Source organism: Corvus moneduloides, chromosome 4 (assembly GCF_009650955.1).
Source record: "Corvus moneduloides isolate bCorMon1 chromosome 4, bCorMon1.pri, whole genome shotgun sequence".
Classification (NCBI taxonomy): Eukaryota; Metazoa; Chordata; class Aves; order Passeriformes; family Corvidae; genus Corvus; species Corvus moneduloides.
This window is the reverse complement of record NC_045479.1, coordinates 68,386,131-68,413,529: the sequence shown is the minus strand read 5'-3', so window position 1 is coordinate 68,413,529 and position 27,399 is coordinate 68,386,131. Positions and strand designations below refer to the sequence as shown.

The 27,399-nt window shown below is 44.7% G+C and overlaps 1 protein-coding gene across 1 annotated transcript in view; it reads right to left on the bottom strand.

Moving 5' to 3' along the window:
• CCDC3 (coiled-coil domain containing 3) overlaps positions 1-24,040 on the bottom strand; it is a 33,480-nt gene extending 9,440 nt beyond the window's left edge. Inside the window, 3 exon segments of the mRNA XM_032107290.1 lie at positions 22,449-22,623; positions 23,618-23,958; positions 23,960-24,040. Of these exon segments, the coding sequence (XP_031963181.1) occupies positions 22,449-22,623; positions 23,618-23,958; positions 23,960-24,025 (582 nt within the window). The 5' untranslated portion in view covers positions 24,026-24,040.
• Between the last annotated feature and the right edge of the window lie 3,359 nt (positions 24,041-27,399).

Sequence of the window (27,399 nt, the reverse complement as noted above, 5' to 3'; positions counted from 1 at the left end):
TCCACAGCTCCGGCTGCTGCGTGGGCTGTAAATCCTGAAAGGGCCCCGGACCACCCTGGGTGAGATAAATGGGCAACAGGCTACTCCGAGGATGGCAGGATCTGGCAAATAGGCATTTTTCAAGATGGAAAGATGTGGTATTCAGGGGACTGCTCTCCTCCTTGCACGTACTCAAACGGCCCTAAGCATTTGGGGTGTTAATGACTGTTTCTATAGGAGAAAAAAGGTGCAGTTTTCGCTCTAGCCAATTCCTCAGATCTGGTTCTATTTCTGGACTAGTATTTCAATTCTCAGCAGAAATACAGGGTCAGGGAAATACAGGGTCATACTTGAGATCCAGCATCATATTTAATGGCCAAAGTCTCTCCTTGCTGCTTTGCTGCATTTCACACAGACACAGAAGCACCAGAAGTTCCCACCATGTGCTGCACAACTTACTGCCTTATACAGGGAAAAGCTTTTCACACAGGGCTGGCTACAATGCCTGTGGAAAATAAGGTCATAAGGGAAGGTTGAGTCAGGCCTCCCCATACACACACGAGTGCTGGGGCACTCTTTCCAGCCTCATTTCAGGACGAGGGTTGCAGCCACAGTTACACAGGACGAAATGCTCGCAGGGCTGGTGGATGCCCTGTGGTGAACTCTTCCCTGCAAGCATCTAAATTATAAAGCACACACCCTACTGCTGGTTAATGTTGCAGTGATGGCTCTCAACTGTTTAATCCTATGTTAATAATTGTGCTGGAGAGAGATAATTACATAGCAAGTGCCACACCACTGCACAGTGAGCACATGGTGATACCTTTGAGCTACAGTTCAATCATGCACTGCCTTGGGGTTTGGCTCTTTTGTGAATAACTGCACCGAGGTCTGAAAAATCTCAAAATATCCTGCTGTTACGTCCATTTACCTGTAAAATCTGCTATTGTTTCTGGCCAAATATTTAGGGACAGGGCAGCAAATGCATCTCCCTGTAAGATTGTGTTACTGTTTGTGTATGCAAGGGCTTTCAATGTGATTGTGAAATTAATTTTCTCTATCAGTCCAAAATTCTTCTGTGGAATTTGTTTTGCCTTTCTCATATTTCTCTGACACAGAACTTATCTGTACTTTCGCCAGCTTTGTATTGCGTCGCTTTAGCAATAGCAAGGGCCAGGGAATGGACAGCCTTGAAGAAAAGATGATCTGGATTGCCTCACACCCCTCCTGCAGCAGCAATCACAGTACCCACACCAGTCACCATCCCCACAGTTCCACAAAAATTGCCTAACATCATAGTATTAAAAAAAAAAAAGACAAAAAAAGATGGCAAACCCACTGCGAGGAAGCCAGGACCTGCGCTCCAGTCTAGTCCTATAATTAGGACACTTGCCCTGTCTTTTGACAATGATAATGTTGGAAGAACAAAATCTCTATCATTCTGAGCTGTGTTATATGAACAGCTTGTTCTCATTCAGCAACACGTGCACTTCACACCTCATCAAAGAGGGCAGATAAAATGCATGTCCTCATCAGAGGAATGGAACTGGAGATCTCTACTACAGTGAGGGCATAACCAGTTTGGGGAAAGTAGGTTCCTGTGCTTCAATTCCCTGTCTGCAAAATTGGGGATTACAGAACATCTATGACTTACACAGTTTTCTGAGTTATTATAATCTAATCCAGAAAGGTCTATATTCAAGCCTGAATAGTGTGGGGACAGGAGCAATAGGAGAGCCAGGACCTATGGGCAGATACTTCACTTGCATGCAGAGTGGCCACAGTGCTTCTCTGTGCAAGTTCAGAGTATGAGCCCAGAAACCGTGTTTTTCCTTAGGTGCTGGTGGGCATTGCCCATAACTGCAGCCTTGTCTCCAGCAATCTGGAAACACATTGTTCAGTAAGGATCCCAAATAAATTGCCCATCACTGGACCATGTGACTGAGCTTTCAATATTGAGGGATCTAGTCAATACAAATTTGCAATATAAAAACTGTATCTTTCTGTGTCACTGATCAAGTCATTGAAGTCCACATTTTCCAAGAAGGGGAAAATCCTGGCTTTGTGAACATGGCTTAGATATGGCTCAGATACATGAGCAATGTCCATGGTCCCAAGACCAAAGGTTTCCAGTATGATCCAAGCGACAACTTCCAGCAACTGCATTTACTGGGCCATGGAATACAAAACTAACCATTCCTTAGGCACCATTCACCAACAAAATGTGTGTGAGTGGTTGGGCGACAACATGCTGATGGTCACTGCTCTTATTATTCTGTACCTAAGGGTCAGAAAACCAGCAGAAAAGCCAGCAGAAGGATACACAAGGGGTTTTTGCAGGAATGGAAGGAAACTTTTATTCTCACTCATCATCTAGGTAAGAAATTAATGGGAGTATGAACTAATCTGGAAGAGCACAGCAAGAACACGGCACTCAGCCTCTGGAGGGAATGGTAAAGACCCTTTCCAGAAGGTATTTCTGAGGCCTCTCTTCATCTGTCAGGTGTGGTTTAGGGGTTAGGACATGTAAACTGCAACACAAACTCAGCTGATAAAACTGTATGACCAATTTGTTTAATCTGAGCCCCATCCAGGCTGATCTCTCAGTTCTACCTTGCTGTTTAATCCTGTCAATAAGTACATCCCTGTACTGGCATACAGCACCTACACTTCTCATGGCAGCCAGTATTGCTGAAAGTCAATCAAACTGATGGTCTACACTGCTCCCTCCGGATATTTGTGAGGCATTTCAAGTGAAAAAAACCAACAAAAAAAAAATCCTAAGAAATTGCATAATTCCACATGTTTTTCCTTCCACATTCTCCGCACCCTAGAGACTCTGCCACTTAGTAACATTGCTTTATTTAATCCCTTCCTAAAATACTCTTTTACCATTGAGAACTTTGCAACTGTTTGGGAGTGGGATGAGTTGTTTGCTGTTTTGATGGAAAGAGAGAAACTAAATTATTTCCTGGCTGAGATTTATGTGTCAAGTTTTATCTTGCAGCCAGGTTTTTTTAGCCAAGTTATAAAATCTGAAGATAATTCCAACTCTCATCATCAGTGACTTTTATGAAGCAATTCAGGATATGTGCAGGAATAAAAGGAAACTCCTCACCATGGAGCTTTTCATGGAAATGAAGAGACACATTCCTGCACAGAAGGAAAGGGCAGGAACACGTCAGCCTAAGCAGAAAGCAGAATCCCAGCTTACTAAAAACTCATGAACATGTTGATGAACCCATGTTTCTTTAATGCTTTGGATGCAAATTGAGAGCGAGGCAGAGGTTGCACTTGACTGTGGACAAAACAAAGCTGAGTTTTGCTTGAGACGTTAGGCTTTTGAAAACTTAAGAGCAAATGCCTTGATGTGATACTGTAAAGATGCTCCTGATCTCCTGAGATTATTCAGTTCAATGCTGGTCAGCTGGAAGGTATTATGGTCATGTTTTCTACCAAAAGAACACTAAAATCCCTTGCTAAGCCATGGATAATGTTGTACTTCTCCACCCTTTCTGTCACCTTTGCCATGACAGACCCAGATGGCCTGAGCCATGCCTGAACAGTAAGTTGGCCAGAGCAGTTGCCAGGTGGACAGGCTTAAAGGAAAGAACAGAGAGGCAGAAGACACAAGTAACTGAAAGTTCCAGAAACCCACAGTGAGACTTGTGTGCCTAAAACTCAACGTCTCAGGCAAGACACCCCAAAAAGTCTGGGGCTGTTGGTTGTGTCCACATGAGCAAGTCAGTTGGAGCAAGAGGAATGTATCTGTGGACTGAAGCTCTAGATGTGTTTGGGGTAGGCAAACAGACAGGGAAAGGGTTCAGAAGGTGTGTGAAGGACCAGCCATGAATCTCTCATGTTCCCATTAGGAGTTGGTGCACATCATACAGGCAGCTGGAGCTATCTGGCTGTGTTTCCCCCAGGAAGAATCTACTCATTGTGCAGCAAGGCCTCTCTGTGAACTGAACCAACATTTGTCAAGCAAAACTACGTGTCTCCTACTCACCAGACTCATTCCCTGTCATGATGGAGATTGCACTGATTTGACACATCTGACAAACTAAGACATCCCTTTTACCCTCAGGTGCTTTGCCTGAGCTCCATAGCTTGGGAAACTTCAAACAGGAGTCCTTACAACCATTGCAAAGCCTGCAATGCAACTGGTTCCACATTTGCCTCCCATCCTTCCTGGTGGGCCAGCTCCAGCCTGTGGAGGTGTTTCGCTGGGCTGGTGAAGGCCCCTCACAGCTCAGCTGATGACAGGAGGTGGTGATGGATGTGCAGTGCAGCTCTGGGAATGAGTAATCCAATTATAACTCGGAAACAGCAGCTGGCGGCTCTCCACAGTCATCTCCTGCCACTACTCACTACGTTTCTCTCCCTGAAGTTCCTCTAGAAGGCTCAAGCAAAGAGGAGGCTGGCTCAGCTCTAAATCAACTTGCCTGTTTGCTGCCACTTGATGCACTGCAAATCTTTGCTGGTGCTGACATCCATGCTCTCCCAAACTCCTACAGTTTTTAAGAACAGTTGAACCAGCAAGTGCTGGGAGAGCACTCAGCCTGTGAAGCCACCCTGGCTGTGTTTCAATGCCTTCTGGAAAGATCCTAATGCAATACAGACATTCATTATATGTTTGCAATTGCAGCTAAGCGCTGAATTCACTTGAGCTTGTCTGTAATGAGCACTCCCCACAATACCACACATGAAATACAGGCAAAGAGACAGGCATATTGCTTTCAGCTTTACATGGGGAGGAAGGTGGATGTCTAGCAGCAAAAAGAACTCAGTAGATACAAGGATATTGCCTCCCAGCTCTGCTAATCAGTGTCCATGCCTTAAAGCCAGGTAAAAATTGTTCAGACACTCCAGTTCTGAAGCGAGTTCCTGAGATACAACCAGAACAACCGTGAGGTTGGAGCTGGACTGAGTTCAGTAAAAGTCACAGATGTTCAGATCTACTAAAAAATGTCAAGAAATGAGATTTACCCTGATCACTTGCTTTTAGGGCTGGAGAGTGACAGACCAGAGATGCTTTACTATGGACTCAAGGCTGTGAGTCCAAGACTTGCTTCCATGGCCAGTCAGCAATTTGAATACAGCAACAGAAAAGAGATCAAAAATAATGTGAGAGCAGCTAAAGAAGCTGCCATCTGTCCCAACAGCTCATGACAGCTTAGTCATGCCTTTTGAAGTCAGTGGTGTCATTGCTGGGAAGGTGTAAACTCAAGTTTTGGGTCAATGACTTAAATACTTAATAAAGACTGTTGCAAACTCATGCCACATTCTTTGATTGCTGAGGGAATAATTCCCAGGTATTTCAAAGCTTAATTATTCAAAAAACTTTTCAGTCAATTAGAACTGTTGCATATGTATCAATAATAAAGAAACACAAAAATTATAGTGATAATGCAACTTAAATATCAGTTGATTCAATTACTGGGCTCAGCCCTAAAGTTCAGGTGAAAGAAGAGCTCACAAGCAGTGTACCACCTCTACCACTTATCAAAGTAGACCAATACCCTAAACCAACAAAGCTACTTTCATCCAAAACATTCTGAATGTGTCTTCATATTTCAAACTCATTTATTACTTTATTTTCTATGTATGGCTCATAGTTTGTGAGATCTATACAAAACCACATAAAAGGGAAAAGGAAAAGGGAGGGGTGCTATAATAAATTCTGCATTACCTGAGAAGATAGGTGTCTTCTCATGCCAACTCCCCTTGGTGTCAAACTGCAAGAAGGGATTATATGCAGTTATAATTTCATCGATTCTGAGCTGAGTTTTGAATCTTGGGTGGTGACACAGTGCTTACAATTGTGGGTTGCCTGAACATTAAAAATGTGGTTAAGTTACAATAAAGTTACAGTAATGGCCATGACAAAGAATGTCTGTAGCAACCACAAATGAGCACTCCTCAATCTTCACCCTGTGTGTCTGTTATGTATTTAACCACTACAGGCATTACAGCTCACAAGTAATTCTCACACAGCATCTGCGAGGCTTGCAGAAGCTCGGAGGAAGAGAGCACAGCTCTGCTCAACTTTGACAAATTACAATCAATTCAATGTTACAGACTGCCCATGTCTTCAAGGGCAAGACAATGTTGGGGGGCACTTTCACTCTTCATAGCCAGCTGAGCCAAGAGCTTCCTGAAGGCTACCCCAAAAATCTGTCTCCCTATTTCATCGGGACCAAAAAACCCCAACTCTGCAGCACCTGTGAGCAGATGTTATTCCATCCTCCCTTTCAACAGCTGCTAGACACCTCTGAGCACAGTCTGCAGCAGCAGGACCAGCGTGATGCATCACTGTGTCCCCAGCTGGTGGCAGGTCAGCAGTGTGCTGCAGATCTTCGTCTCCTTCCTGCTCCTTTTCAAACCCCATGGTGTCAGCTGAGTTGAACCAGTTTTCTGGATGCCTTCTGACTTCCCTAATGCTTCAGCAAACAGCACTAAGAGCGTGAAAGGGCTCAGTGCACATCTTTGAAGGAACCTAGGCATGACAAAAACTTCTTGGCTGTTGCTGCTGTGTCAGAGATGTATTTGCCCTTGTTTTCCCCTTGTTTTTAAAGCTGCTCTGCAGTGTTTTACTGCATTTGATGGGGAACTTTAAAAGGCTCCATACAGCAATGCTTTTTCTCACCCTGACTCTTCAGCTATGGTAGAAATTGGAAAAACGGTGCCTTGGACAGCTTCTGACTCTGCCCTCAAGGCTGCTTCTTATTCACTCCTGTGGTTCAGATTTCTTTGTAAACATGGCTATACATGGTTTTCTATTACCCACAGGGAGGAAAATCCCTAAGGATGGGCTTTGGGGCAAGGACAGTGAATTCTCCATTATATGTAATATAGCCCCAAATCCCACATTTTCTGTCAGCCAAAGTAGAAATAACGTGCTGTCCAATACAAGGCAATTGGGGCAACAAGAATCAGCTCTCTTTAAACCAGATCATATCAGACTTCCTGTATAAAATTGTTGGAAGTCCTTCCTTTTGCTCACCAAATGACTTCAGCAGGTGCATATCTTTCCTAGAAAAGAGATCCAATCTCTTTCTCAGTGATAGAAAGTCCACCATGACCCCTGGAAAACTAAAGATTAAAACTTAAGAAACCCACTGTATTTAGGTTGAGTTATATGGATGCAAATTGCTGACAGTTTTGAGCTGCAGGTCAAAAGAGAAAAAAATTTGAGGCAGAACATTTCTGGTTTGATTTCTGAGTCAGGAAATCCTTGCTGTAATTAAAGTCTCCCAGGTAAGGCACACTTCCCCCCATGCTCTCATCCAGACCACATCCAGGTGTTTGAAGAGGTTCTACTTTCCTCTTCAGAGAGACACGGTGGCCTCTAGCAATGGCTAATTACCACTCTGCTGATTGACAAAGTGCCAAAGAGTGAGCACTGCTACCTCCATAACTGATAATTACATTTTTGTCAGGCTGCCAAGTCCTCACACACACCTGCACGCTGCCCACAAGGTTGTTAGGAAGAGATTTATAATAATTAATTGTAACATTCCTATCGTGCATCTCCCCACCCGCTTCCAGCAGCGACACGTAAATCCAGCGATGAGCATGTCTAATTTCCTCTCCTTGTTAACCTCAGAGTAAAGCCAGTTAAGAACACCTTCTGTTTGCATCCTTTGAAGCCTTGATTCATTTTTTTTCCTGACATCTTAATTTAATTCTAGGTGAGGAATCACACTTTTTTCTCTTCTTCTTCTATTTTACCCTGGTTATTTGTTTGCGCCTTCCTGACTAGTCTAGACAGCCCTACCGCTTATGATTTTCCCGAGATGGATGCTTTCCAAACAGTACAGCTCTCCTCCCATAGAACATGGGCCAAGCTTCACAAAACCAAACCTCTTCCCACGGATCACCATTTCCCTGGCTAGCAATTGACTTCCAGAACTGAAGGGGTGGGAACTAAAGACTAAAACCAAGATATTCATCGCCTCCAGGATCCTCCCCAATTTCCAGAGGCATCTACTGTTCATGCAGCATCCCATCAAGCTGCATCCCTTATTTCTACCCCCCTCCCTACTTCATGCTCACCCCTGGAACCTCCCAACCTGCTAACACTGATGAGCCCTTGTTGCAGTGCTCCTCTTGTTGGTCTTCATGCTGCGCTTTTTTTGGGAAAGCAGAAAGCCCCATTGAAATTTTCCTTCTCCCTGATTTAATTCTAATCTGTTTTGCATTTTATTCTTTCTTTTTCTTTTTTTTTTTTCCGCACCATGTTCTGTTTTTACATCCTTCTCAGTTTTCACTTTCTCTCACAGGTTGCTGGCACTATTGACATTCATCTGCATTTAATCTTCTTGGGGTTAAGTCTTACACAGAAATATTTGCTTTCCCTGTTGGCACTTCCAGTAGTCTAGGCAAAACTTTGAAATTTCCCTGTGGCAATAGCAGTGGGAGGTCCCAGACAGCCAGGGAAGGGGCTTTACTCCCTTTTTTCTCAAGGACTTGTGTTGCAGAGTGTTAGTGGTAGCTATCCAGGATAGGGGAGAAACAACCTTCTTTGAGTCTCAGACATTAAGATTTTTAGTAATTTTTAGTCCTGTCCTGTGAGAGGGTTTAGGATAAAGGTCTACACTATCACGAAGGCCGTGGAGGGAGAAAATAGAGACTGACAACATCTTCTAGAAGAAGAACTGGGAGTATTAGATAATAAAGTAGGAAACAGGTTGAAGGCAATCAAAAAGTTGTGATTCTCAAGAGAAGGCTGGACTGCTTTATGGGAGATAAATTGACTGGATGTCACTGAATACATAGAAAAAATAAATATACAGAAATTACTTCACCACAGAGACTCCTTCACCTGAAAACACTGGAGACTGGGAGAGCATCAGCTAGAACCCTCTTCCTATACTCTTTCATGGATATGTGACTTAGGTATCTCTTGGCATACTGTGGGTCTTGGGGTGGGGACAGGGGAGAATGCTGACAGTCTTTTACTTTACTTCCTCAGAAACTCACCACTTTGCACCAATTCAGGACTTCTGACACTAAAGCACGTAACAAAAGGACTCCTATACCCCACTCTGCTGTTGGCTGAAGCACTTTAGAATGTTGTATGCAATGAAATTCAATCTTTCCTCACATTTTGAGATCAATACTGAAGTAGACAAGCACCTTAACTCCATTCAACTAATACTTAAATACATCCAACCAAAAAGCCAATCCAAAGCAGGAATATTTATCATAAAATGCATAGAAAAAATATATTCAGAGTCCCATTTACAGTGTATACTTGAAGTCCAAATAGAAAAAGCCCTAAAATCAATGTTGAAGTAATTCAAAGAGCCCTATGACAGTTCCAGTAATGTTGACTGGATTAGAAAGATTATTCCAGTTGTTTTGCAAGCTTTGGAGTTTAAGGCTTTCTGTGTTAGAGACAATGGTCCCTTTTGGTTGAGTATTGATAACATATGTGTACTCTCTTTTTTTATTTTTCTTTTCCTAACACTATTTTTTAAAAATAGTTTTTAATTTCATTTACACATTTTGCACCATTTCCTAAATCAGTCTGTGATTGAGCCCAGGCATTAAAAAAAAGGGGGGGGACAGGGGTTTCAGAATTTTGAAACACAAGGAATTGCTTTAAAGCAATTTAGAAGATTGGATTTAAATCCACAAAACAAAACTCTACATCCTTCATGCATTCAGCAAATTTTATCCAAAAGGCTTTATAAGCTAGAAGATAAAGACTCCAAAATGCATCATAAGCTCCGGCCAAATTCAAGCCACCTGCTCCATACAGCAACTGATACAGAAGGAGGACTCCAGGCATGCTGCAATGCTTGATTCAAGCTCTGGACTTTTCCTCAGCCACTGAATCTAAGCTGGAACTGCTATATCCAGAAAAAGAAGCCAATGAGACAGAGCCATAGTCATGGTCAAGGTGTTGTGGCATAAATGGCCCAGGCCCACATCAGTCCCTTTTAGACACAAATAAGTTTCTACGTGGCCAAAGCCAGACCACAATGTGAGCTTAAATGACCTCTGTTTCTGCAATTAATATATTGTCTTTGCCTTGAAGGCAAGCAGAATCTGAAACCAGTTACTTGCAGGGCTACACTCAGCACTGGGTGCAACATTAGGAGATCTTTCCACTCCCATATTGTGCTGGGCAAGGATTGCCAAATCACTGTGCTGCTCTACAGAAGTCAGGAATACCAACTGCAGATGATATTGTGTGAGAAGAAAAGGAAAAGGAAAAAGAATAAAAGAAAAAGGAAAAGAAAAAGAAAAAAGAAAAAGGAAAAGAAAAAGAAAAAAGAAAAAGAATAGAAAAAGGAAAAAAGAAAAAGAAAAAGAAAAAATAGAAAAAGAAAAAGAGAAAAAGAAAAGGAAAAAGAATAAAAGAAAAAGAAAAAGAAAAAGAGAAAAAGAAAGAAAAAGAGAAAAAGAAAAAGATAAAGAAAAAATAGATAAAGAGAAAAAGAAAAAGAAAAAATAGATATAGAGAAATATAAAAAGAATAAGAAAAAGATAGAAAAAGAAAAAGAGAAAAAGAAAAAGAAAAAGAAAAAGAAAAAGAAAAAGATACAAAAAGAAAAAGATAGAAAAAGAAAAAGAGAAAAAGAGAAAAAGAAAAAGAAAGAAAAAGAAAAAGAAAAAGAAAAAGAAAAAGAGAAAAGGGAAAGAAAAAGAAAAAGAAAAAAAAAGAAAAAGAAAAAGGGAAAAGGGAAAGAAAAAGAAAAAGAAAAAAGAAAAAGAAAAAGAGAAAAAGAAAAAGAACAAGAAAAAATAAAAAGAAAAAGAAAAAGAAAAAGAAAAAGAAAAAGAAAAAGAAAAAGAAAAAGAAAAAGAAAGAGAAAAAGAAAAAGAACAAGAAAAAATAGAAAAAGAAAAAGAAAAAGAAAAAGAAAAAGAAAAAGAAAAAAAGAAAAAGAAAAAGAAAAAGAAAAAGAAAAAAGAAAAAGAAAAAGAAAAACAAAACCAAAAAGAAATAGAAAAAGAAAAAAAGAAAAAGAGAAAAAGAAAAAGAAAATATTTCCTAGGACCTGGAAAAGAGGAAGGATACTGCCTCTGATATATATCGAGAGGAAACATTAACACTTCCACAGCCACGTTCCCAGCTCGATAGTTGTGGGGTTGAGGCCACCCCAGGACGCTGCCAATGTGTATGTTAATGTTTAAAGATACATGTGGGTTTAGGAGCAGGTTAAAGTACACAATTAGCCCTGGGCAAGCCTGAGATTTCTCCATTTCAAAACATAGGAAATGCTGTAAATACCATAGCAAATGCAATTACCAGAGCGTGATAAACACCACTTCGTTAGCAGGGACCACAGGAGGCTTCTCCTGTTTCAGACATTTCTGACAATGAGCAGGAACCAGAGGTCGATCCTGAAGTCCGGACACAGAACAGGCAGGCAAAAGCCTCAGGGATGCCTTGAGTCTGGGATTTTGTTTTTAGCCCTTCTTTGGCCTGATGCTTTGACGGAAGGAGTCTGCTCCTTCACATCCTCAACATCTGTAATGTGTTTCTTGAGCAATGACTGTAAGGATGCGATGCGTTCCAGTGGCTCCAGAGTGCCACTGACTTGGAAGCACCAGGACATTTCCCATCAGTAGTTCAGCTGCTTTCAGACATGGATTAAATATATGAGGATTGTGTCACTGGATGTGGTTTCAAGCCATTTTTGTTACGGAGGGCAAGATTTGAGCACAAAGTATTATTTTCAGGACACATTTAGTTGAGGATTCTACACCTTTGGGAAAAGAAGCAAGAATCACATTTGTTCCTCTGCCTTTTGCAACCAAGACTTAAGAAAACACAGGCTCAGTTAGGATTTTGAGGGACAGATCGTGAAGTGTTCACTCAATTCAAACAAAATGTGTCTGAGCCTAAAACACATAAAAGTAAAAAACTCCAATCATTGATGGTAGTAAAAATGCTTCCCTGGGGTCTTCTTAAAACTCTTTGTTTCCAATCCTTAGAGGCTTTTCACAGCATCAGCACTCATGTCCAGCATAGCTGTAGCTGTCTGAAGGGCACAGAGAACTTGGAAGTGATTTTCAGAAGAATTCACCTCCAGGTTGTCTTTTTTAATCCATCTGGTGGAGGTGGGCTTTGGATGCTACCTGGTACCTCCTGGAGCTACTCAGCCACAGCATGGGGGACATAGACCCTCTCCAGAGACAGCAAGTCACTAGTGCCAGCACAGACATCCAGTTTGAAGAATAACAGGACAGGAACAGGGTCCTCTGAAGCCCTATATAGCCCCTCCCACAGCCATGTCACGAGCCATGCAATGGATCTTTCTCCAGAGGCAGGCAGCAAAAGAGGAATGTCTTCTGACCCACCTCAATCTCCCAGCTTGACCCAAGCCTTGTAAATAATGGAGATTTCACCACATTAGTTGGCCACACATTTTGGTGGATTGTTTCTTCATTTCCTATTTCCATGAGTTATTTTAATTTTCTCTCACTTATGTGGTTATTTTTTCTTTACTTACAGATGACTCTCCTGCAGAGGTACTTACAGACCAACTTTCTTTCCCACAGATAATCTGTGTACACAGAGATTCTCACTTAAGACAACTTTTGTAGAGCATGAATAAACTCTCTCCCAGCCAACTCAGACCTCAGAGCTCTTTTAAGAGATGAGCAGGTATCTGGCCGAGGTGTTCTATGATTACTGTGACTAAGCCCCTTCCTCATTATTGCTCATATTCCACACCCCAGAATGTTGCTTTTAAGGTGGAAAACAGCTTCCTCACTCTGCAACAAAATGGAGCATTTTGAGTGGATGTGGCTGCTGTGTTTTTGCTTCAAAGGCTCTGAAATAGGATTTCTTTCTCCATGTAAGGGAAATTAGGACTTAAAGCATCTGAATTTCTATTCCTATCCTGAGCCATTGTAAGTACACACTGTTCCTCCACTTTGACTTTCCTTCCTTTCTCTCCCCAACCACCATCCAGTTAAGCAACTAAATAGTTTTCCACAATAAAAAATCTAATAAGCAACATCCAGAAGAACATATTTGTGTTTGTACCCTGTTTAAAGGCTCTGGAAATACAAAAAGAAAGCCAAACAAACAATTATGCTCTGAAATTGGTGTACAGCAAACACAAATGAAAGCAAGAAACTCATTGCATTTTGAGGAAATGGAGAGGATGCCAGTCACCATTCACCTGAAGAAGGAAGCCAGACTTCATACCACCAACATGCTCTGTTTGAATGAACAACCAAACCCCAGCTGCTCATGTGTCACCTATCTGAAGAAAACTCCCTACTCAAAGTACAGCACTACCTGCGCAATAAGGCTGGAAGTCACAGGATGGGAAGGGCACAGAATTTCAACAAATAAGTTTACAGGTAAAAAAATAACTCAATAATCGGCTGTTTCTAATTCCAGAGGGTATAAATCCAGGATCAAAAATAACTGTCTCCACTGGACTGGGATACAGAGCCCAACACACCTGCCTTGCTTTTACCTTCTGCAGAATGGAAATAGTTCTGCTGCCCCTGCATAGTGAAGAAGATGGGTCAGTTTGAGGATAACAGCCATGTAAACAGCAGCTTGCATTTTAGTCCCCCATATCTCAATATAAAACATTGCACCAACATTCCCCCTTCCAATAGCTACTGGTTCCTTACTGATCTAGGAAATGCAAAAATACTGCAGAACAAGTCCATGAAATGCTTTCAGGTCTCAGGAAATATTTTTTTCCTTGCTTGCTCAAAAGTTTTTTTGGGCAGAAATTCAGACCTGGCTTTTTAGTCATATTATTTTCCTTTTGTATTTTACAGTGTCATGGAAACTTGTTTCTCCCTTGGTGTATTTTTCCCTGCTGTCATTCCTTTCACAGATAACTCGACTAACAGTTGCAGCAGCCTTCTTCCAAAAATAAGTTGACAGACTGGAGCAGCAAAAGGAGGGAGTCACTGCATCAGCTGCCAGAGGCACCTGCAATGATTTCAGCAGCAGTCAGCTGCAATTGGTCCACCAAAACCCTATGTTCCCTGTCCCTCGAAACCAGGCACTTTGGTTTGTCACTTCACATTAGCTGCTGCAAGGGGCTGAGTGCTGCCAGGGCCAGGGGCCAAGCCAAGCCTGGCACCACACGGCTGCTCCTGGCCGAGCACAACAGGGCAAGGACACTTCTCCAGGGGAATTTGGAAAGGTCCTTGGCTGGCAGAGGCAAGACCGGCTTTAAAAGGCTCTGTCTGCAGCTTCCATTAGGGACTCAAACTCCTGCTGCCTCAGAGCCAACTTGGCTTGTCATTTGTGAAAATAAACATCAAAATGCATGGGTTGGGAGAAAATATGTCCCAAATTAAAAGATCTCATCTCCCTATAAGCCACAATGGCTGATCTGGTTACAGGCAGCATCACAGGTGTCCTGCCTGCCAGCTGCCAGCTGGATTTTGGTGGCTGTTGATTTTAATAAATGTTTTTGCTCCATCTTTTTTTGTGTATATCTCGCAGGTGGGTCAGGAGAAAGAGAGAAATTGAAAGAAAATACTTTCCCTGGATTCAAGGTCAACTGAAGCCAGCAACTAAACCAAAGGACAGGTTTGCCTGCAGTGACTGTAGAAGCAGCTTGTGCATCAAGGAGAGATCCTGGTCCAGGACTCCTGATCCACATGAATCATCCTTTCCACCTGCTGACCAACACAAAGTATGGATTTGCACACAAGAACCACCCAACACACCTACAGACTCACAGATTTACAGAAGGGTGTGGTGGCTTCCAAAATTGAGTTGAACAACACACAATTTGGGTACCTCCCACATTCATTTTGGCAGTTCTTGTCCCAGAAAACTTGCCTGACACTCACTCTGAATGTATTCCCCAAAAGAGTTGGCCTAAAACAAGGTCTAGGAAAATCCAAACAGGTGAAGAGCCATGTGCAGCCAGCTCTGGTGTTTCTTTCCCCCTCCTGCTCCCAACCCAACCAAAAGTACTGGAATAGTCCCAGTGTGTTTCTGTGAGCAGGATGCCAGGACTCATATTTGAGGATCTTTCAGTGGCTCCCGGGCAAAGTCCATACCTTCACTCTCTGAGACTGACCTCCTGGGGCAAGTATGACTCGTAAGCATGAATGGATTCAAAAATACCCATGATCTGCTTCTTTGGACTGTACATTCTGTTTTGCCTTGGGTTAGTAAGATGGTACATCCACCTTAAGAACACCGACCTCAACTCTTCTCCTTGGAGGCCATGTCCCAGATATCTGGGGAGCACCTTGAGTACACAAACTTGTGTGGAGGAAGGGGATTCGGCTTTGGACACAAGCTCTTTCAAGCACACATTGCCCTTCACTACTCAATTTCACAGCCCAGATCCCCACCAGCCCTTTCCCTACACCTCTTCCTTCACCCTTCGCAGTCTACGTGTGGTGGGATGTCCCTTCTCGCTTTCCCACTCTGGGGAGGCCGTGAACAGGAGGGAAGGAAAGCAGAGGCATCACTCACACACAGGGAAGGAGACAATGGACTGAAGTCAGCCTCCTCATGTCTTCTTGTTGCCACTTTTCCCATGACAGTGTCATCTCCAGAGGGGATGGATGAGAGGTCCACCTCTCCCCACAATGCTGCAATTCCCAGCTCACTTTCACATGTGGATGCTCAGGGTGGGCTTCAAACTTCCCACTGGCCTCCCATGAGGGAGCCATCACCCCTCTCAGCCACTTCTGTGCTAGCATAGAGGGAACGTGGCCAGCTCGATGAAAGTCCCACCTCTCCTACCTACACAGTGCCTTTTCCCTTGGCTAAGAGGCTTCCAAAGGTCAGGGGCTCCCAAAAAATTCTTCATCCAGCTAAGAAAGCACTGCAACAGGCTTTGTGCCTGGCAGCACCACTGCAAGACTTTCAACCATGTCTGGGCTGGAAAGCCAAAGGGTATGGCATCCCTGAAGACAGTCTTGGATCCGAAACAGAGCAGGGACAACAGGATCCCTTCAGCCCCACCTTTGCATCTCTCAACATGCAGAGCTCAGCCTGCAACTATCAACTACCTCTGTGGCCACCAGTCAGATGAAGAACCCAAAAGGTGTCCTGGGCCTGGGGTCTGTTCACCACCAAGTTCAAGTACAGCAGCAGACAGCCCTGTGCCACAAAATATGGAATGATTTAGTGCTTTTGGCAGACCTTCATTAAAGTGTGACTCTGGATAATTAAAAGCAGCCTGGAGCCATGTGGCTCTCCATTCCCTGCCAATTCCTGGAAGGATTGCTGCTTCACCCTTCGAGGAGGCAGCAGTACATACACACACACGCACATACCCCTGGTTGTCTTGGCATTTCCTTGCTCGGAGGGCTGGAAACCGGATATTTTTAAGGATATTATGTACTTGGATGTGCCTGAGACACATTCAGAGAGAGCTGTGCTCTGGAGTAATCCGCATTGCTTGATAGGCAGCAAGATGGTCCAGACACGTTCACCAGGAGCTGTGGCACTCTTTGGGCTCCTCTGTTGGTAGCAGGAGGGTGCTAAGTGGGGGCCTCACCTTGGCACCTCCCCACCAGCGTGGCTGCCATGGAGGACAAGAGTTCAGATGGATGGGGAAAAGCCATTTCACAATGACTGTTCACAAATGATACCAAATCCAAAGCTTCCACATTACATCAGGTCATCTCTCCTGCATTGTATATAAAAATCAGCCTACCTACCCGCAACAGAAATAATGTGCCTCTAAGAAGCAACCGAAAACCAGAGATATCTCCCCATTTTTCTCCTGGGAAGCACTGTTCAGAACACCTTCTGGGTGTTATGAATATTATAAAGACCATATCAATGGAAACTTCCTGTGGATAAAGCTATCATGTATTCCTTTGTGATCTTTTATTCTGTATTTTATCAGCCTGAGTGCATGTGGAAAGATAGAAAACTGATCGGGATATGCCAATCAGAACTCTAAGAGTCCCCTACCACAGCCTGGGTGGGAAGATTCGGAAGAGTCAATGCCATTTCTGTGCCAAAAGACTCATGGGGATGTTACCCAAATGTGTCAATAGTCTCGTGGTCTTCCCTTGTCCCACACACTTGTCAGCAGTTCTTCATTTCATCTGATATTGCTTACATGTACTCAAATTAAACCCAGATCATAGGGAGGGGGTACACCCTGGGTGGGTTTCTGGGAGGAAAACAAAAGCGCTGTAAATCACTATGAAAACAACCCAGAAGTGATGGCATTTGCTATCATGCTATTAGGTTCATGGAGAAACAACTCCACTAACCAATGGCAGGGCAAGAAACCACATGTAAAAGATTTTCAAACCTCTAGATATTGGACCTCACTTCAATTCTATTTTGAGGTCTTTCTGTACTGCCCTTGCCATGTAGCACTGTTTTGAACTGAGATTATTTTGTATTTCCCTAGTGCCTTAAGACCAGAGAAGGGAGGATCCCTAATGCAGCTCATGCCACAAGCAAACACCAAAAATCAGTACATGGGAAATAAAGAGAACTGTCTCCACCAAGCCAGGCTGCTACCTGCTCTTTTTCAGACCGGTTCTTCTCCTAAAACTGCTGGCTCTGAACTCCATGACCAGCATTTTCCAGTCTTGAAATTCATCTCCCAGCACTCAGAGCAGAGAGAGAACTCTGAAAGAGCAGACATTCTTAACTTTGAGAAAAAAATAGTACTTTTTCTTTTTAATTTTGTGGATAACATGGACAACACAATTACCAACTTATTCTTCCCAGTGGCCAGGATTTGCATGACTCACAGAGCAGAGTCACTTTTGGCATCAGCAATGTCCATCTCAGCCACCACAGGAAGACCTCTGGCCCGTGCATCCAAGGTAGCTCAGGATCTCTCTGGACATGATACTATTTAATCACTTCCAAAATCAGGGTGGTCTGAAAAATTATGGGGACTTTCCCAACTTGCCTTCTTCCTTCCCCCTCTCCAGGGGCATGTTGCCTGGGAGATGGATTAAGAGAAGTCTCCACAGCAAACATCATGTGAACAAGCCCTTCTCTGGTAGGCAAAGAGATCAGGGATTTACCCAACCCAGTGGCTCCCAGTCCATGCACACAGGAGCTGCTAAAATACAAATAATTCTGAAGCCATTTCCTCTACTTCCACAGAGGAAGAATATAATTTAATTTAATTTTTGCTTTGTACAATAATGGCAAAGCCATTTATGCAATTACATTGCTTTTCTTATGCTGTTCCCTTTTCAGCTGCTCCAAAGTCTTCCAGGTGTCCCAGTCAGGTCATTAGGTTGTTACAGCAGCCATGGTGCCACCAGAGAAGAAGATCCAAACCCAAAGATGCTAAACAGATACTTGTAGACTGCCAGGCTAACCCACTAATTACCTTGGTTTTTATTTAGGACACTGACTACTCTCATAAAAGCTCTATTATTACCCAGATAAAGCTCTGGAGGTACCTCAGACGGCAAGTCCATTCATCTAAATAAATTGAGGTAACAGTATGGTTGTGTCCCTGCTGCTTGAGAGCAAAAGAGTCAATGCAGAGAGAGAGGCTTAATAAAAGGTATAGTCTCCCCCTGCAATCTTGCCAAGCCTAATTGAAGTTACTGGACTCCTTAATTTCCATGGACTTTATCTCAGTGCTCTCAGTGTTGCTCACGATTGTGTTGACACCTTGACATTATTCCCTTATTGTGATGCACATGGGGTCATTTTGCAACTCTCCTGCATACATAAAAAGAGAGGCCAAAAGAGCACATTTCCTTACCAGTCTGTTGACAGAACCAGGAGTTAAAGCCCCTCTGAATAATAACTACAAGTGCTGCCAGAAATTTCTACTGTCCTTATTGACACCAGACCTTGAGTCACTTCTCATGTAACCCCTTGTGTGCAACAAGGTCTTCTTTATGAGATCACACAACCCTGCAGAAGGCCAGGAGGAGAAATTACAGCCCCTAGATTTGCACTAAAATGGTAAGACTTTGCACGGGGGCTAGATTTCAACCCCAATGTGCTGCATCACCCCTTGGTTCTAGAAGCAACCTTGTGGAAACCACTGCAACAATGAGCTGGGGTAAAGCAAGAGGTCTGCGAACATCATTAAGGGGCTGAGAGAAAAGTCAAGATGAAGCCACATTAGTATTTGCCTCTGCAAATGTGGAGGCAAAAATGCAAGTGCCTAAAGAAACAACAGCAGGAGCTATTGTTGCTCTCTGACATGGCCAGAACAAGCATCTAAGTGAATTTATGAGATTGTGGGGTTATGGGAAGACTACGGAAAGCAGCATTTGGCTCTTAGCCCAGACTGCAAGGGGCTTAAAAATGCAGCTGGAATTCGCTTACAGCAAGAGCAGCAGGCCCAGGATGAGGAAAGTATTATATTCAACGAGATGTGCCTTGGGTCTGACCTCTTTTCATCACATGCCATGGTGCTTTCTGAAAATTAAAAGCATTTTCCCATGATGGAAAAGGCAGGTGGCACATCCCAGTGCATCAAAAAGTTCCTGCACATCTCTTTGCTCTCTTTTGCATCATCAGACACATTTGCTGGAAGGAGGAAAAGGTGCTGTCAGGGTTTTCCTCGTTTCACCCCTTGGGCAGCCCAGACAAGGCTGCCTGCATGCAAGGAGAACCACAGACAGAAGACACCAAGCAGGAGGACAACATGCCAGTGGTCACTTTTGGGTCACCTGCTCTGTGGCCAGCTCAGGCATACCCTGCAGAAGGGACCTCTTGCTGGGAGCAGTATTACATGAAGCAAAGACATTCATCCATCATGGGGTTTTCTCACATTCTGGCTGAGCATCCCAGAGCTGCAAACACAAGTTATCCATTGCAACTGCATGTGCTCCCAGTGCCAAAACCTCCCTTAAAGTGTCCACCCCAGAAGTATATCAAGAGCAGGATTCAAAAGTCTTTCAGAGTATGGGATTCAGCTGTAAACAGAAAACTTCATCATTCGTTTATTCCAAACCTCCTCTGGCCTGCTGCTTTTTAAGGTGCCCCTGCATACAGCTGTTCCAACACCTGGAAGCAGGACCCTACCTACGAACTCCTGGAATGAGACCTACATCCCAGCTGCCTTCTGCTCTGAACACCTCAACATTTCCACCTCTCCTCTCTGACTGCACAAAACATCCATGATGTATTTTAAGTAACAGTTTATGTCAGTACACAGAGGCTAGTGAGACCCCTGACTCCTCACTACAGTGTGAGACAACCCTTCCCTCCCTGTCCACGCTCTCCACAATTTGACACCATCACAGAAACCCCCTTTGGATGTACCTAGCTCCCAAAGAGGTTTTTCTCAAAAACTTCAAGAATAATGCCCTGAGTTATGTTCACTTTCTGTGCCATGAAGCTGGCATACACCACAGATTTCAGCTTAGGAGCCAGCATGGGGCAGCTCGGCCAAGCACATTTGGAAACGGTAATTGCTCACACCGTGATGGGATGCGAGCAGACACGGTGGCAACTGGAAAAGCCACCACTGCATGTAACAAGGCAGAGAGAGGAGGGAAACACAAAAGAGAGCTGTACCTGGGAAGAGCTGAGAAACAAATTCCTAATATTGCAGAAGCCAGAAATGTCATCCCCTTCCCAGGCTGGGGCACACAGGCGTCGGGAGCCGGCGCTCGGCTGGGCAAACACAGATGCAGGAGCTGAATGGGAGCACAGTCAGCCCAAACTATTTTTAACTGGTGCAAAGGAAGCTTTTACTTTTCATTATGAAGGCGAGACAAAGTGTCCATCAGTTGTGCTGAATTTGTTCACTGGATGGGTGGGTGTTGAAGCATGTAAAACCCCCGGCCCCTGTCTGTGGGACCAGCAGCTCTAATCCCCCCCAGTCTGCTCGCAGCTGCGCGGGTCAGAGTGCAACAGCTGAAATGAGCTTTTGATACATATACTGAGGGTCGTCCCAACTTACCCTGCGGGTTTGTGCCTGGTGATTTCCATTAAAGCTGACTGGTGAGATTCACCTCTGGCATAAATGAGCACCAGCCCATCAAGATCCCCTACATTTAGCTCAGCAGGACTAAATAAACAGTGCAGAGGCATCACAAGCAGACACAGGCAGTTGGATCTGGTGGTCCCCCCAACACCACTTTGCTCCCCTGGACAAAAATCTGTGGATTTGGCAGCACCAGCACCTTTACTTGCCAAGTATCTTGCTTGGGGCACTGGGGAACAGGGGAGCTGGGAGGGAGGAGGCAGGGCTGAGACCAGGGCTCTCCACCTCCCCTTTCTTGCCCAGACAGGGTTACAGGTCTGTGATTTAATTGTAAGATGATTGATGTCCTCTTAAACGTCAGTTCCTGCTGCTGTCCCCACACATATATTTGAACAGCACCGTTCCACACTCCCTCCCCAAAATATCAGCAGGAAGAAAACCCTTGCTCACAGGGCATCCCAAGGAGAAGAGCTGTGTCACTGGCCAGATGGCCACAAAGCAGCTCAAACTTTGTATGCTGGCATTTGGCCAGGTGGCAAAAGGAAAAGGCTCAGCCTTTTGAATTCCCTCCATCCATCTCCCAAACAAGCCACTCATGCATCTGCTGTCATACATAAACATCATGCCTTGGGTGAATCCACAGAAGACACAAGCGATGACACCTGTCCTGTCCATCCTGACCTAGAGAGGTGCTTAAAATGTTCTCAGCTACCAGAGGAAAAACAAGGTTTGGCACTAAACCAGCTGTCCAAGTTTCCCTTTTTCAAAAGTATATGCACATCCAGGACATGCACACACATAACAGGAGGTTGCTCCTCTCTCCCAAATAAGTATTTATTAAAATCCTGCATTTATTACACACTAATCCATAAAGGGTCTTAATCCCATAAAGGGGCTCAGAAGACACCAACAGAGGGTATCTTTGGACTTTCCATACTTCCTTAAGGGAGGATCCCCTACATGGTGAATTACGTTCTGTGGCCTCCCATGAAAGGAGAAAGAGACATTTTTGTCTTGTTCAGAACTAAGTGCTGGCATGGTGCAGACAAATCCTGCCCTCATTGCTCACATGAAATGTGCCCTCAAGAGTCTAGTTTTCCCCAGCTGCTACAAAGGCAGCTTAGGGCAATTAGTTCAGTAGATGTTTATGCTGTTATGTGGAGTCAGGCAAGAATAATCCCTTACAGTCTGTCATGGTCCAGGCACTGCTCTTGCTACATGAGATGAACACAGAAGTACAAAAGCAAAGCTCTGCTCCTGAACATTTCAGCCAAAGTTAAAAAATGAGGTCTAGGGATAGCAAATCCAGGAACCATCGGGATGGAGGAGGACAGGATCACAAGCAATACTATTTTCAACCTATTGTTTATGAACAAGTTGATAGCAAGCTTTGCTCAGGTCCATGGGAAGCTAAAGAGCTAACACAGAGGTCAGCTTTGAAAACAGTTTAATATCTCCTCACCAATGTGTTACTTTGCTAGTGATACCACCCAAGGAACAGGAAAATCAGAGACCTGCTGCTCTGCATTCATATACATATGTTCACAAAGAACATGGGAATGCCTATGCCCATTTAGAAAACAAGCACTGGAGACCAAATAAAACCCTTACCCGGTTGTCCTCTTGAATCTCCCAGTCACTGGAGAAGCTCAACACATGCTGTGCCTGTGAGCAGTTTGAAAACTGGAAAAGGCTGGCAAACATCCTTCTGTTCTCCTGGGTATCAGGGAAAATCGCCTCCTGGAAGTTGACTCCATGTGGCAGGAGGATGTAGTTCTCATCCATTCTGGAACACAGATTGCATAGGCAGCCCACTGTGACAATGAACAGCACTTTTTCTCCTGCAGAACTCCCCTGTCATACTTCAGCCTGGCTCAACAAAAAAGTCACACAGACTTTTAGCTGGCAAGTGGCTCTCAGCTCTCCTGGCACTTAAGTCACCAAAATGACAATGTCCACCATGGGGACTGGATCAGGCAGCAGCAGTAAGGATCTAACAGGCTCCTACCACCCTACAGACACCCATGAAATGAAATTCCATGAAGGAGGCAAATCTGTACTTTGGACCACAGTTTCTACTGAATTTGCATCATTTTGCCCTTGAGCCCAGAGTTTAAGTACTCCTTCAAACAGTCAATAAACAACTTGTGTCAATAGAATGTGTTTAAAGATGTAGCTGCAGACTAAGCCCTAGACAGCATCAAAATGAGTTTTGTTATGCACGCTGTGTAAGAATATAGCAAGTATTTCAAAACAAGCCACTGAGTAGTATTTCGCAAATGCTCTTGAATTGAAAGGTCACAGTGATGGCTCTGTTCCCATATTGTGGTTTATTTTCTTATTCTTTCGATGAGCCCAAAGTCAGGGTTTGGCTGGGACTCGGGAGAGTCGATGGAAAGCTATCGGGTGAATATTTGGGGATGGGTTTTAAACTCCCGTCCCAAACTTCGGCAAACAGGCGCTGGCCTCTCTCCAGCTCTGTGACCGTCCCGCCGTAAAAAACAAAAGCAGCAGCACCCACGAGCTACTCAACAGCAGCTCCCCGTGCATCTGCTGGGCGACAGTGCTGGAATACGATGGAGTCTGGTGTTTCGGGTTTTTCTTTCTCTGTGAGACTGGGTGGAAGCGCAAAGGAGAAGGCGCTGCGGGGAGAGCGGCAGCGGGACGGAGAGAACCCTCCGGGCAGGGGCGGGCGCGCATCCCCCGCCCGCGGAGATGCCCCGGAGCCGGGGGACGCGACATCCTAACCCCTCCCCTGCTCCCCCTACCCCAGGACTCACCGGAGGAAGAAGAAATAAGCGTAGCCCTGCATGACGGTGTGCGAATGGCAGGAGAAGTAGCCGAGGCCGGTGAGGTTGAGGCGAGAGCCGGCGGGCACCTCCAGCATGCTGCCCCACGCCTGGTCGCACAGCAGCTCGATCTCGGCCGAGTAAAAGAGGTCCCCTGCTCCCTGCTGGGGGCCGCCGGGGGGGCCCCTCTGCCAGGGCAGGTAGTTGTAGGCGCCGTAGGGGTCGGGGTGCAGCGCCAGCACCCGCGCGTACACGATGATCGCGGCCAGCTCGGCCCGGCAGCCCTCGCTGAGCGGCCGCCACTCTGCCGGCAGCTGGCAGCCCCCCCCCGCCGCCCGCCCGGCCCCCCAGCACCAGCAGTAGCCCCAGCACCGGCACCGGCACCGGCAGAGGCAGCATCGCGGGCGGCTCCGGGCCGGGCGGGCAGGGGAGGGCCCGGGGCCAGGGAGGGTTGAGCGGGGGGCAGGACGGCCCGGAGGCGCTGAGGCTGCCCCGGAGGCTGCGGGGGACTGGGGGTGGCGGACAGCGCAGGGAGGCAGCGAGGCGGAGATGAGAAGGGGTGGGGGTGCAAAGGGGCGGGAGGGAGGAGTGGAGGGTGCCAGGGGCAGACGCCCGGAGAGCTGAGAGCCAAGCAGGCAGGGGTGCGAAGGGGTGAAGATGCAGAGGGTCGAGGGGCAGGGGGTGTACGGGGGCAGAGATGCGAGGAGCAGAGATGCAAGGGGGAGGGATGGGAAAAGGCAGAGATGCAAATGGGAGGGATGTAAGTGAGAGAGGTGCAAAGGGGGAGGTGAAAAGGGAGGGCTACAAAGGGGAGGGATGCAAAGGCAGAGTTGCAAAGAGGAGGAATGCAAAGGGAAAAGGTGGACAGGACGGAGACTACAAAGAGGGAAGACGTGAAAGAGCAGACATGGGAAAGGCAAGCACACTCCGGAGTGAGGACAGCTGCTGACAGGCACTCCCTGGACCTGGGGTGGGCACCGGTGGCACCCAGGGCTTTGGAAGGTGAAGGTGTGGCTCGTAGGGTGTTGGAAGTGCAAGGGTCCCAGGGGAGCAGGGGGCTGTGCACAGCTCCCCTAGGAGAGAAAATCCTGGGAAACTTAAGATGTGTTTGTGTACAAATTTGTAACCCTGGTCATCCACTTCTTTCACTTCAAATGAAGCTGGAGAAAAACTTGGAAGTGGAGGAGAGCAGCTCTTCCTAGCAGCCCGCAATCATTTTCCAAAATACATCTGGTGAGCAAGGTAAAAGTAAAAAACCAGGTCTCAATATATTTAGACTCACCACTGCTTCATCCTAGAACAGTCTGATGCAGCTTAGGACTTCTCCAGCTTTTTGGCAGATGGCTCAAAGACTGACCCTCTCCCCGCATACAAACTGCAGTGGAGCTTCTCCCAAGGATCCCTGGGGGTCTTGCACCACTCACAGCCTCCAACAGCCTCTTTCTATTTCAGTATTCTCCTTTTCCCACATCTGATCTCACTTGGGATAATAGTCAGGAATGGGCATGGGATGCTTAAAATCTTTTGGAGCTTTTTCTTTATATTAATACCATGGAGACACAGTCCCAGTTAAATCTCTCCCTAGCTGTAAAGGTTACTCAAAGTCTGACAGCATGTCCTAGCTGGTTCCTTTAATCTCACCCTCCATCTGCCTCTCCAGTCCTCTGCAAGGACTAGGAGATCTTGGAAGCAGAAGGTGCCTCTTTGTTTCATGTTCATGCTGTGCCTGGTATAGGAGAGTGCTTGTGCAGGACTGGGGTTCAAAATAATGTGCAAAATAATGAATCATCTGTTAAATAATGCTGAGTCAACTTCATAATAGTGAGACAAAATATCTTCAGTGACAAGTGTCTTCATCTGGAATAGTTTCATCAGACTCAGCTGTGTGCTGAAGAGTTTAAAAAAGGAATATTCATATTTCATGATGGCATGATTCTATAATACATTTCATCGAAGTTTTATGGAAGAACAGCAAAGTTGCTTCCTGCTAAAAGAGAAAAATATTTTGATTTTTTTTCCTAACAAACATTTCAGAATGACAGATAGAGTTTTTCTAAATTTTTTCCCTCTGTTTCTCAAAGATCAACAAATTGCTTCCAACTTTCAGGAAAAAAGGTTAAGACAATTCTGAATTTTTTAAAGAAAATATCCCCAAGAAATCCCAAAAGACCAACCAGCTCAGTATTTCTTTCATGTTAACCATTAGGAAAAACTGCTTTTTGCTGTGGAACCTGAAGGGATAAAACTGTGGTAGAGAAGGTTTCACAGCCTCTTTCAGTAGGTTTTAGATACATAAATTAAAAAAAAATAAAGAGTAAAACAAAGGATTGAGGCTGATGTTGACTTCAGATAAAGCTGAGGCAGTTTTGGAGGCATTTTGTGCAATTCATTGTAAATGGAGGCTTTGATATGAACCTCAGATTTCTATTGAGAAATGGTATCTTGAGATGCTGGCAAAGAATAAAGAGAGAAGTGCTGCAAGTGATGGGAGAGATTTACAGCTCGTCCAAGGTGGTCTCTCCATGTCTCTCCAAGCAGTATTACTGGTGTCAGAGCCTGGCAGCTTCACCCACATGAATCTAGTGTTCAGTGTGGGCAACAACATGCAAGCGTTTTATTACTTCAGTGCCACAACTCAGGAGGCAGAGCCCCAAGAAGCTGATGAGAAGTTTGTAACCATAGGTTGGTTGGTTTTGTCCTAGGAACCAAATTCTCAGCTTGTGTGACATGCAATTGCTACCTCCTCTGTGTATACATCCAAGATTGATATCTTCTGGGTAGAAAAGCCTCATATTTAACCTTCATCTGTGTTTACTGTGTGCTGCAAGTAAATAATGATCAACTGTCCTCAAACCACTTTGGAAATATCTGATCTAAGCTGTGATCTGTTCTGCTGTTCCTCACATTTCATTTAGCCACAACATAACATAACATAGCGTAACATAACATAACATAACATAACATAATTTAGCTGAGAGGGAGGACAGGGTGAGAAAGGACAGGCAGCTCACAAGCAAAATATGGATGTCTTTCCTTAATACTACTATTAATAGCCTAAACTGCTTGTATTTGATTAGAGTGCTTGAATCAGTCAGCTAGCCCAGAAAACACCAATTTGCTGGCATACACTGGTGTTGGCTGATGGTCTCCAAATTGCTTTTTGGTGAGTGTGGATGCAAATAATTAATGTTCTGTGTAACTTCTCTGTCATTCTGCAGAGTGGTCATGTCAGCATCTTGGGGATAAAGCAGGTGTCCATGGAGCTGACTTCAGAACTGAATGAGCTGAAAGTGGGTCTTAGCCATAATTCTGGAACAGACACAGTAGGAGTGTAAGTCTGCACATAAAAATACCTCTCACTTGGAAGTGCCTGATTTCCTTGTTCTCTTCCATTCATGTTTGCAGGTGCTGTGCCCACTGTCACTTTAAGGGCTTGGGGTGGCTCATCTTGTCCTGCGCCCTCTGTGAGATGTCCCCGTCTGAGACCTCTCCCTGTCAGGAGTCTCTCTGGAGATTTATCAGTGTGTAGCCTTTCCTTCCCATCCCAACAAGCTGATCCATTTGCTCTTTCAGTTCATTAGCAACTCTTGGATATTTTGGCTAAGAGTTCAAACCACCTACATTCAGTGATGTGATTTTGTTCTTAAATTTCTCTGCACAGAAGCATCATCAATTTTCTTCTCTCTTCCTTCATTTCTGAGGTAGTGAAAAGTAACAGGAGCATCTGAATCCATTCCAGGAGTCCTTTCTCTTCCAGCTCAAGATAACAAGGA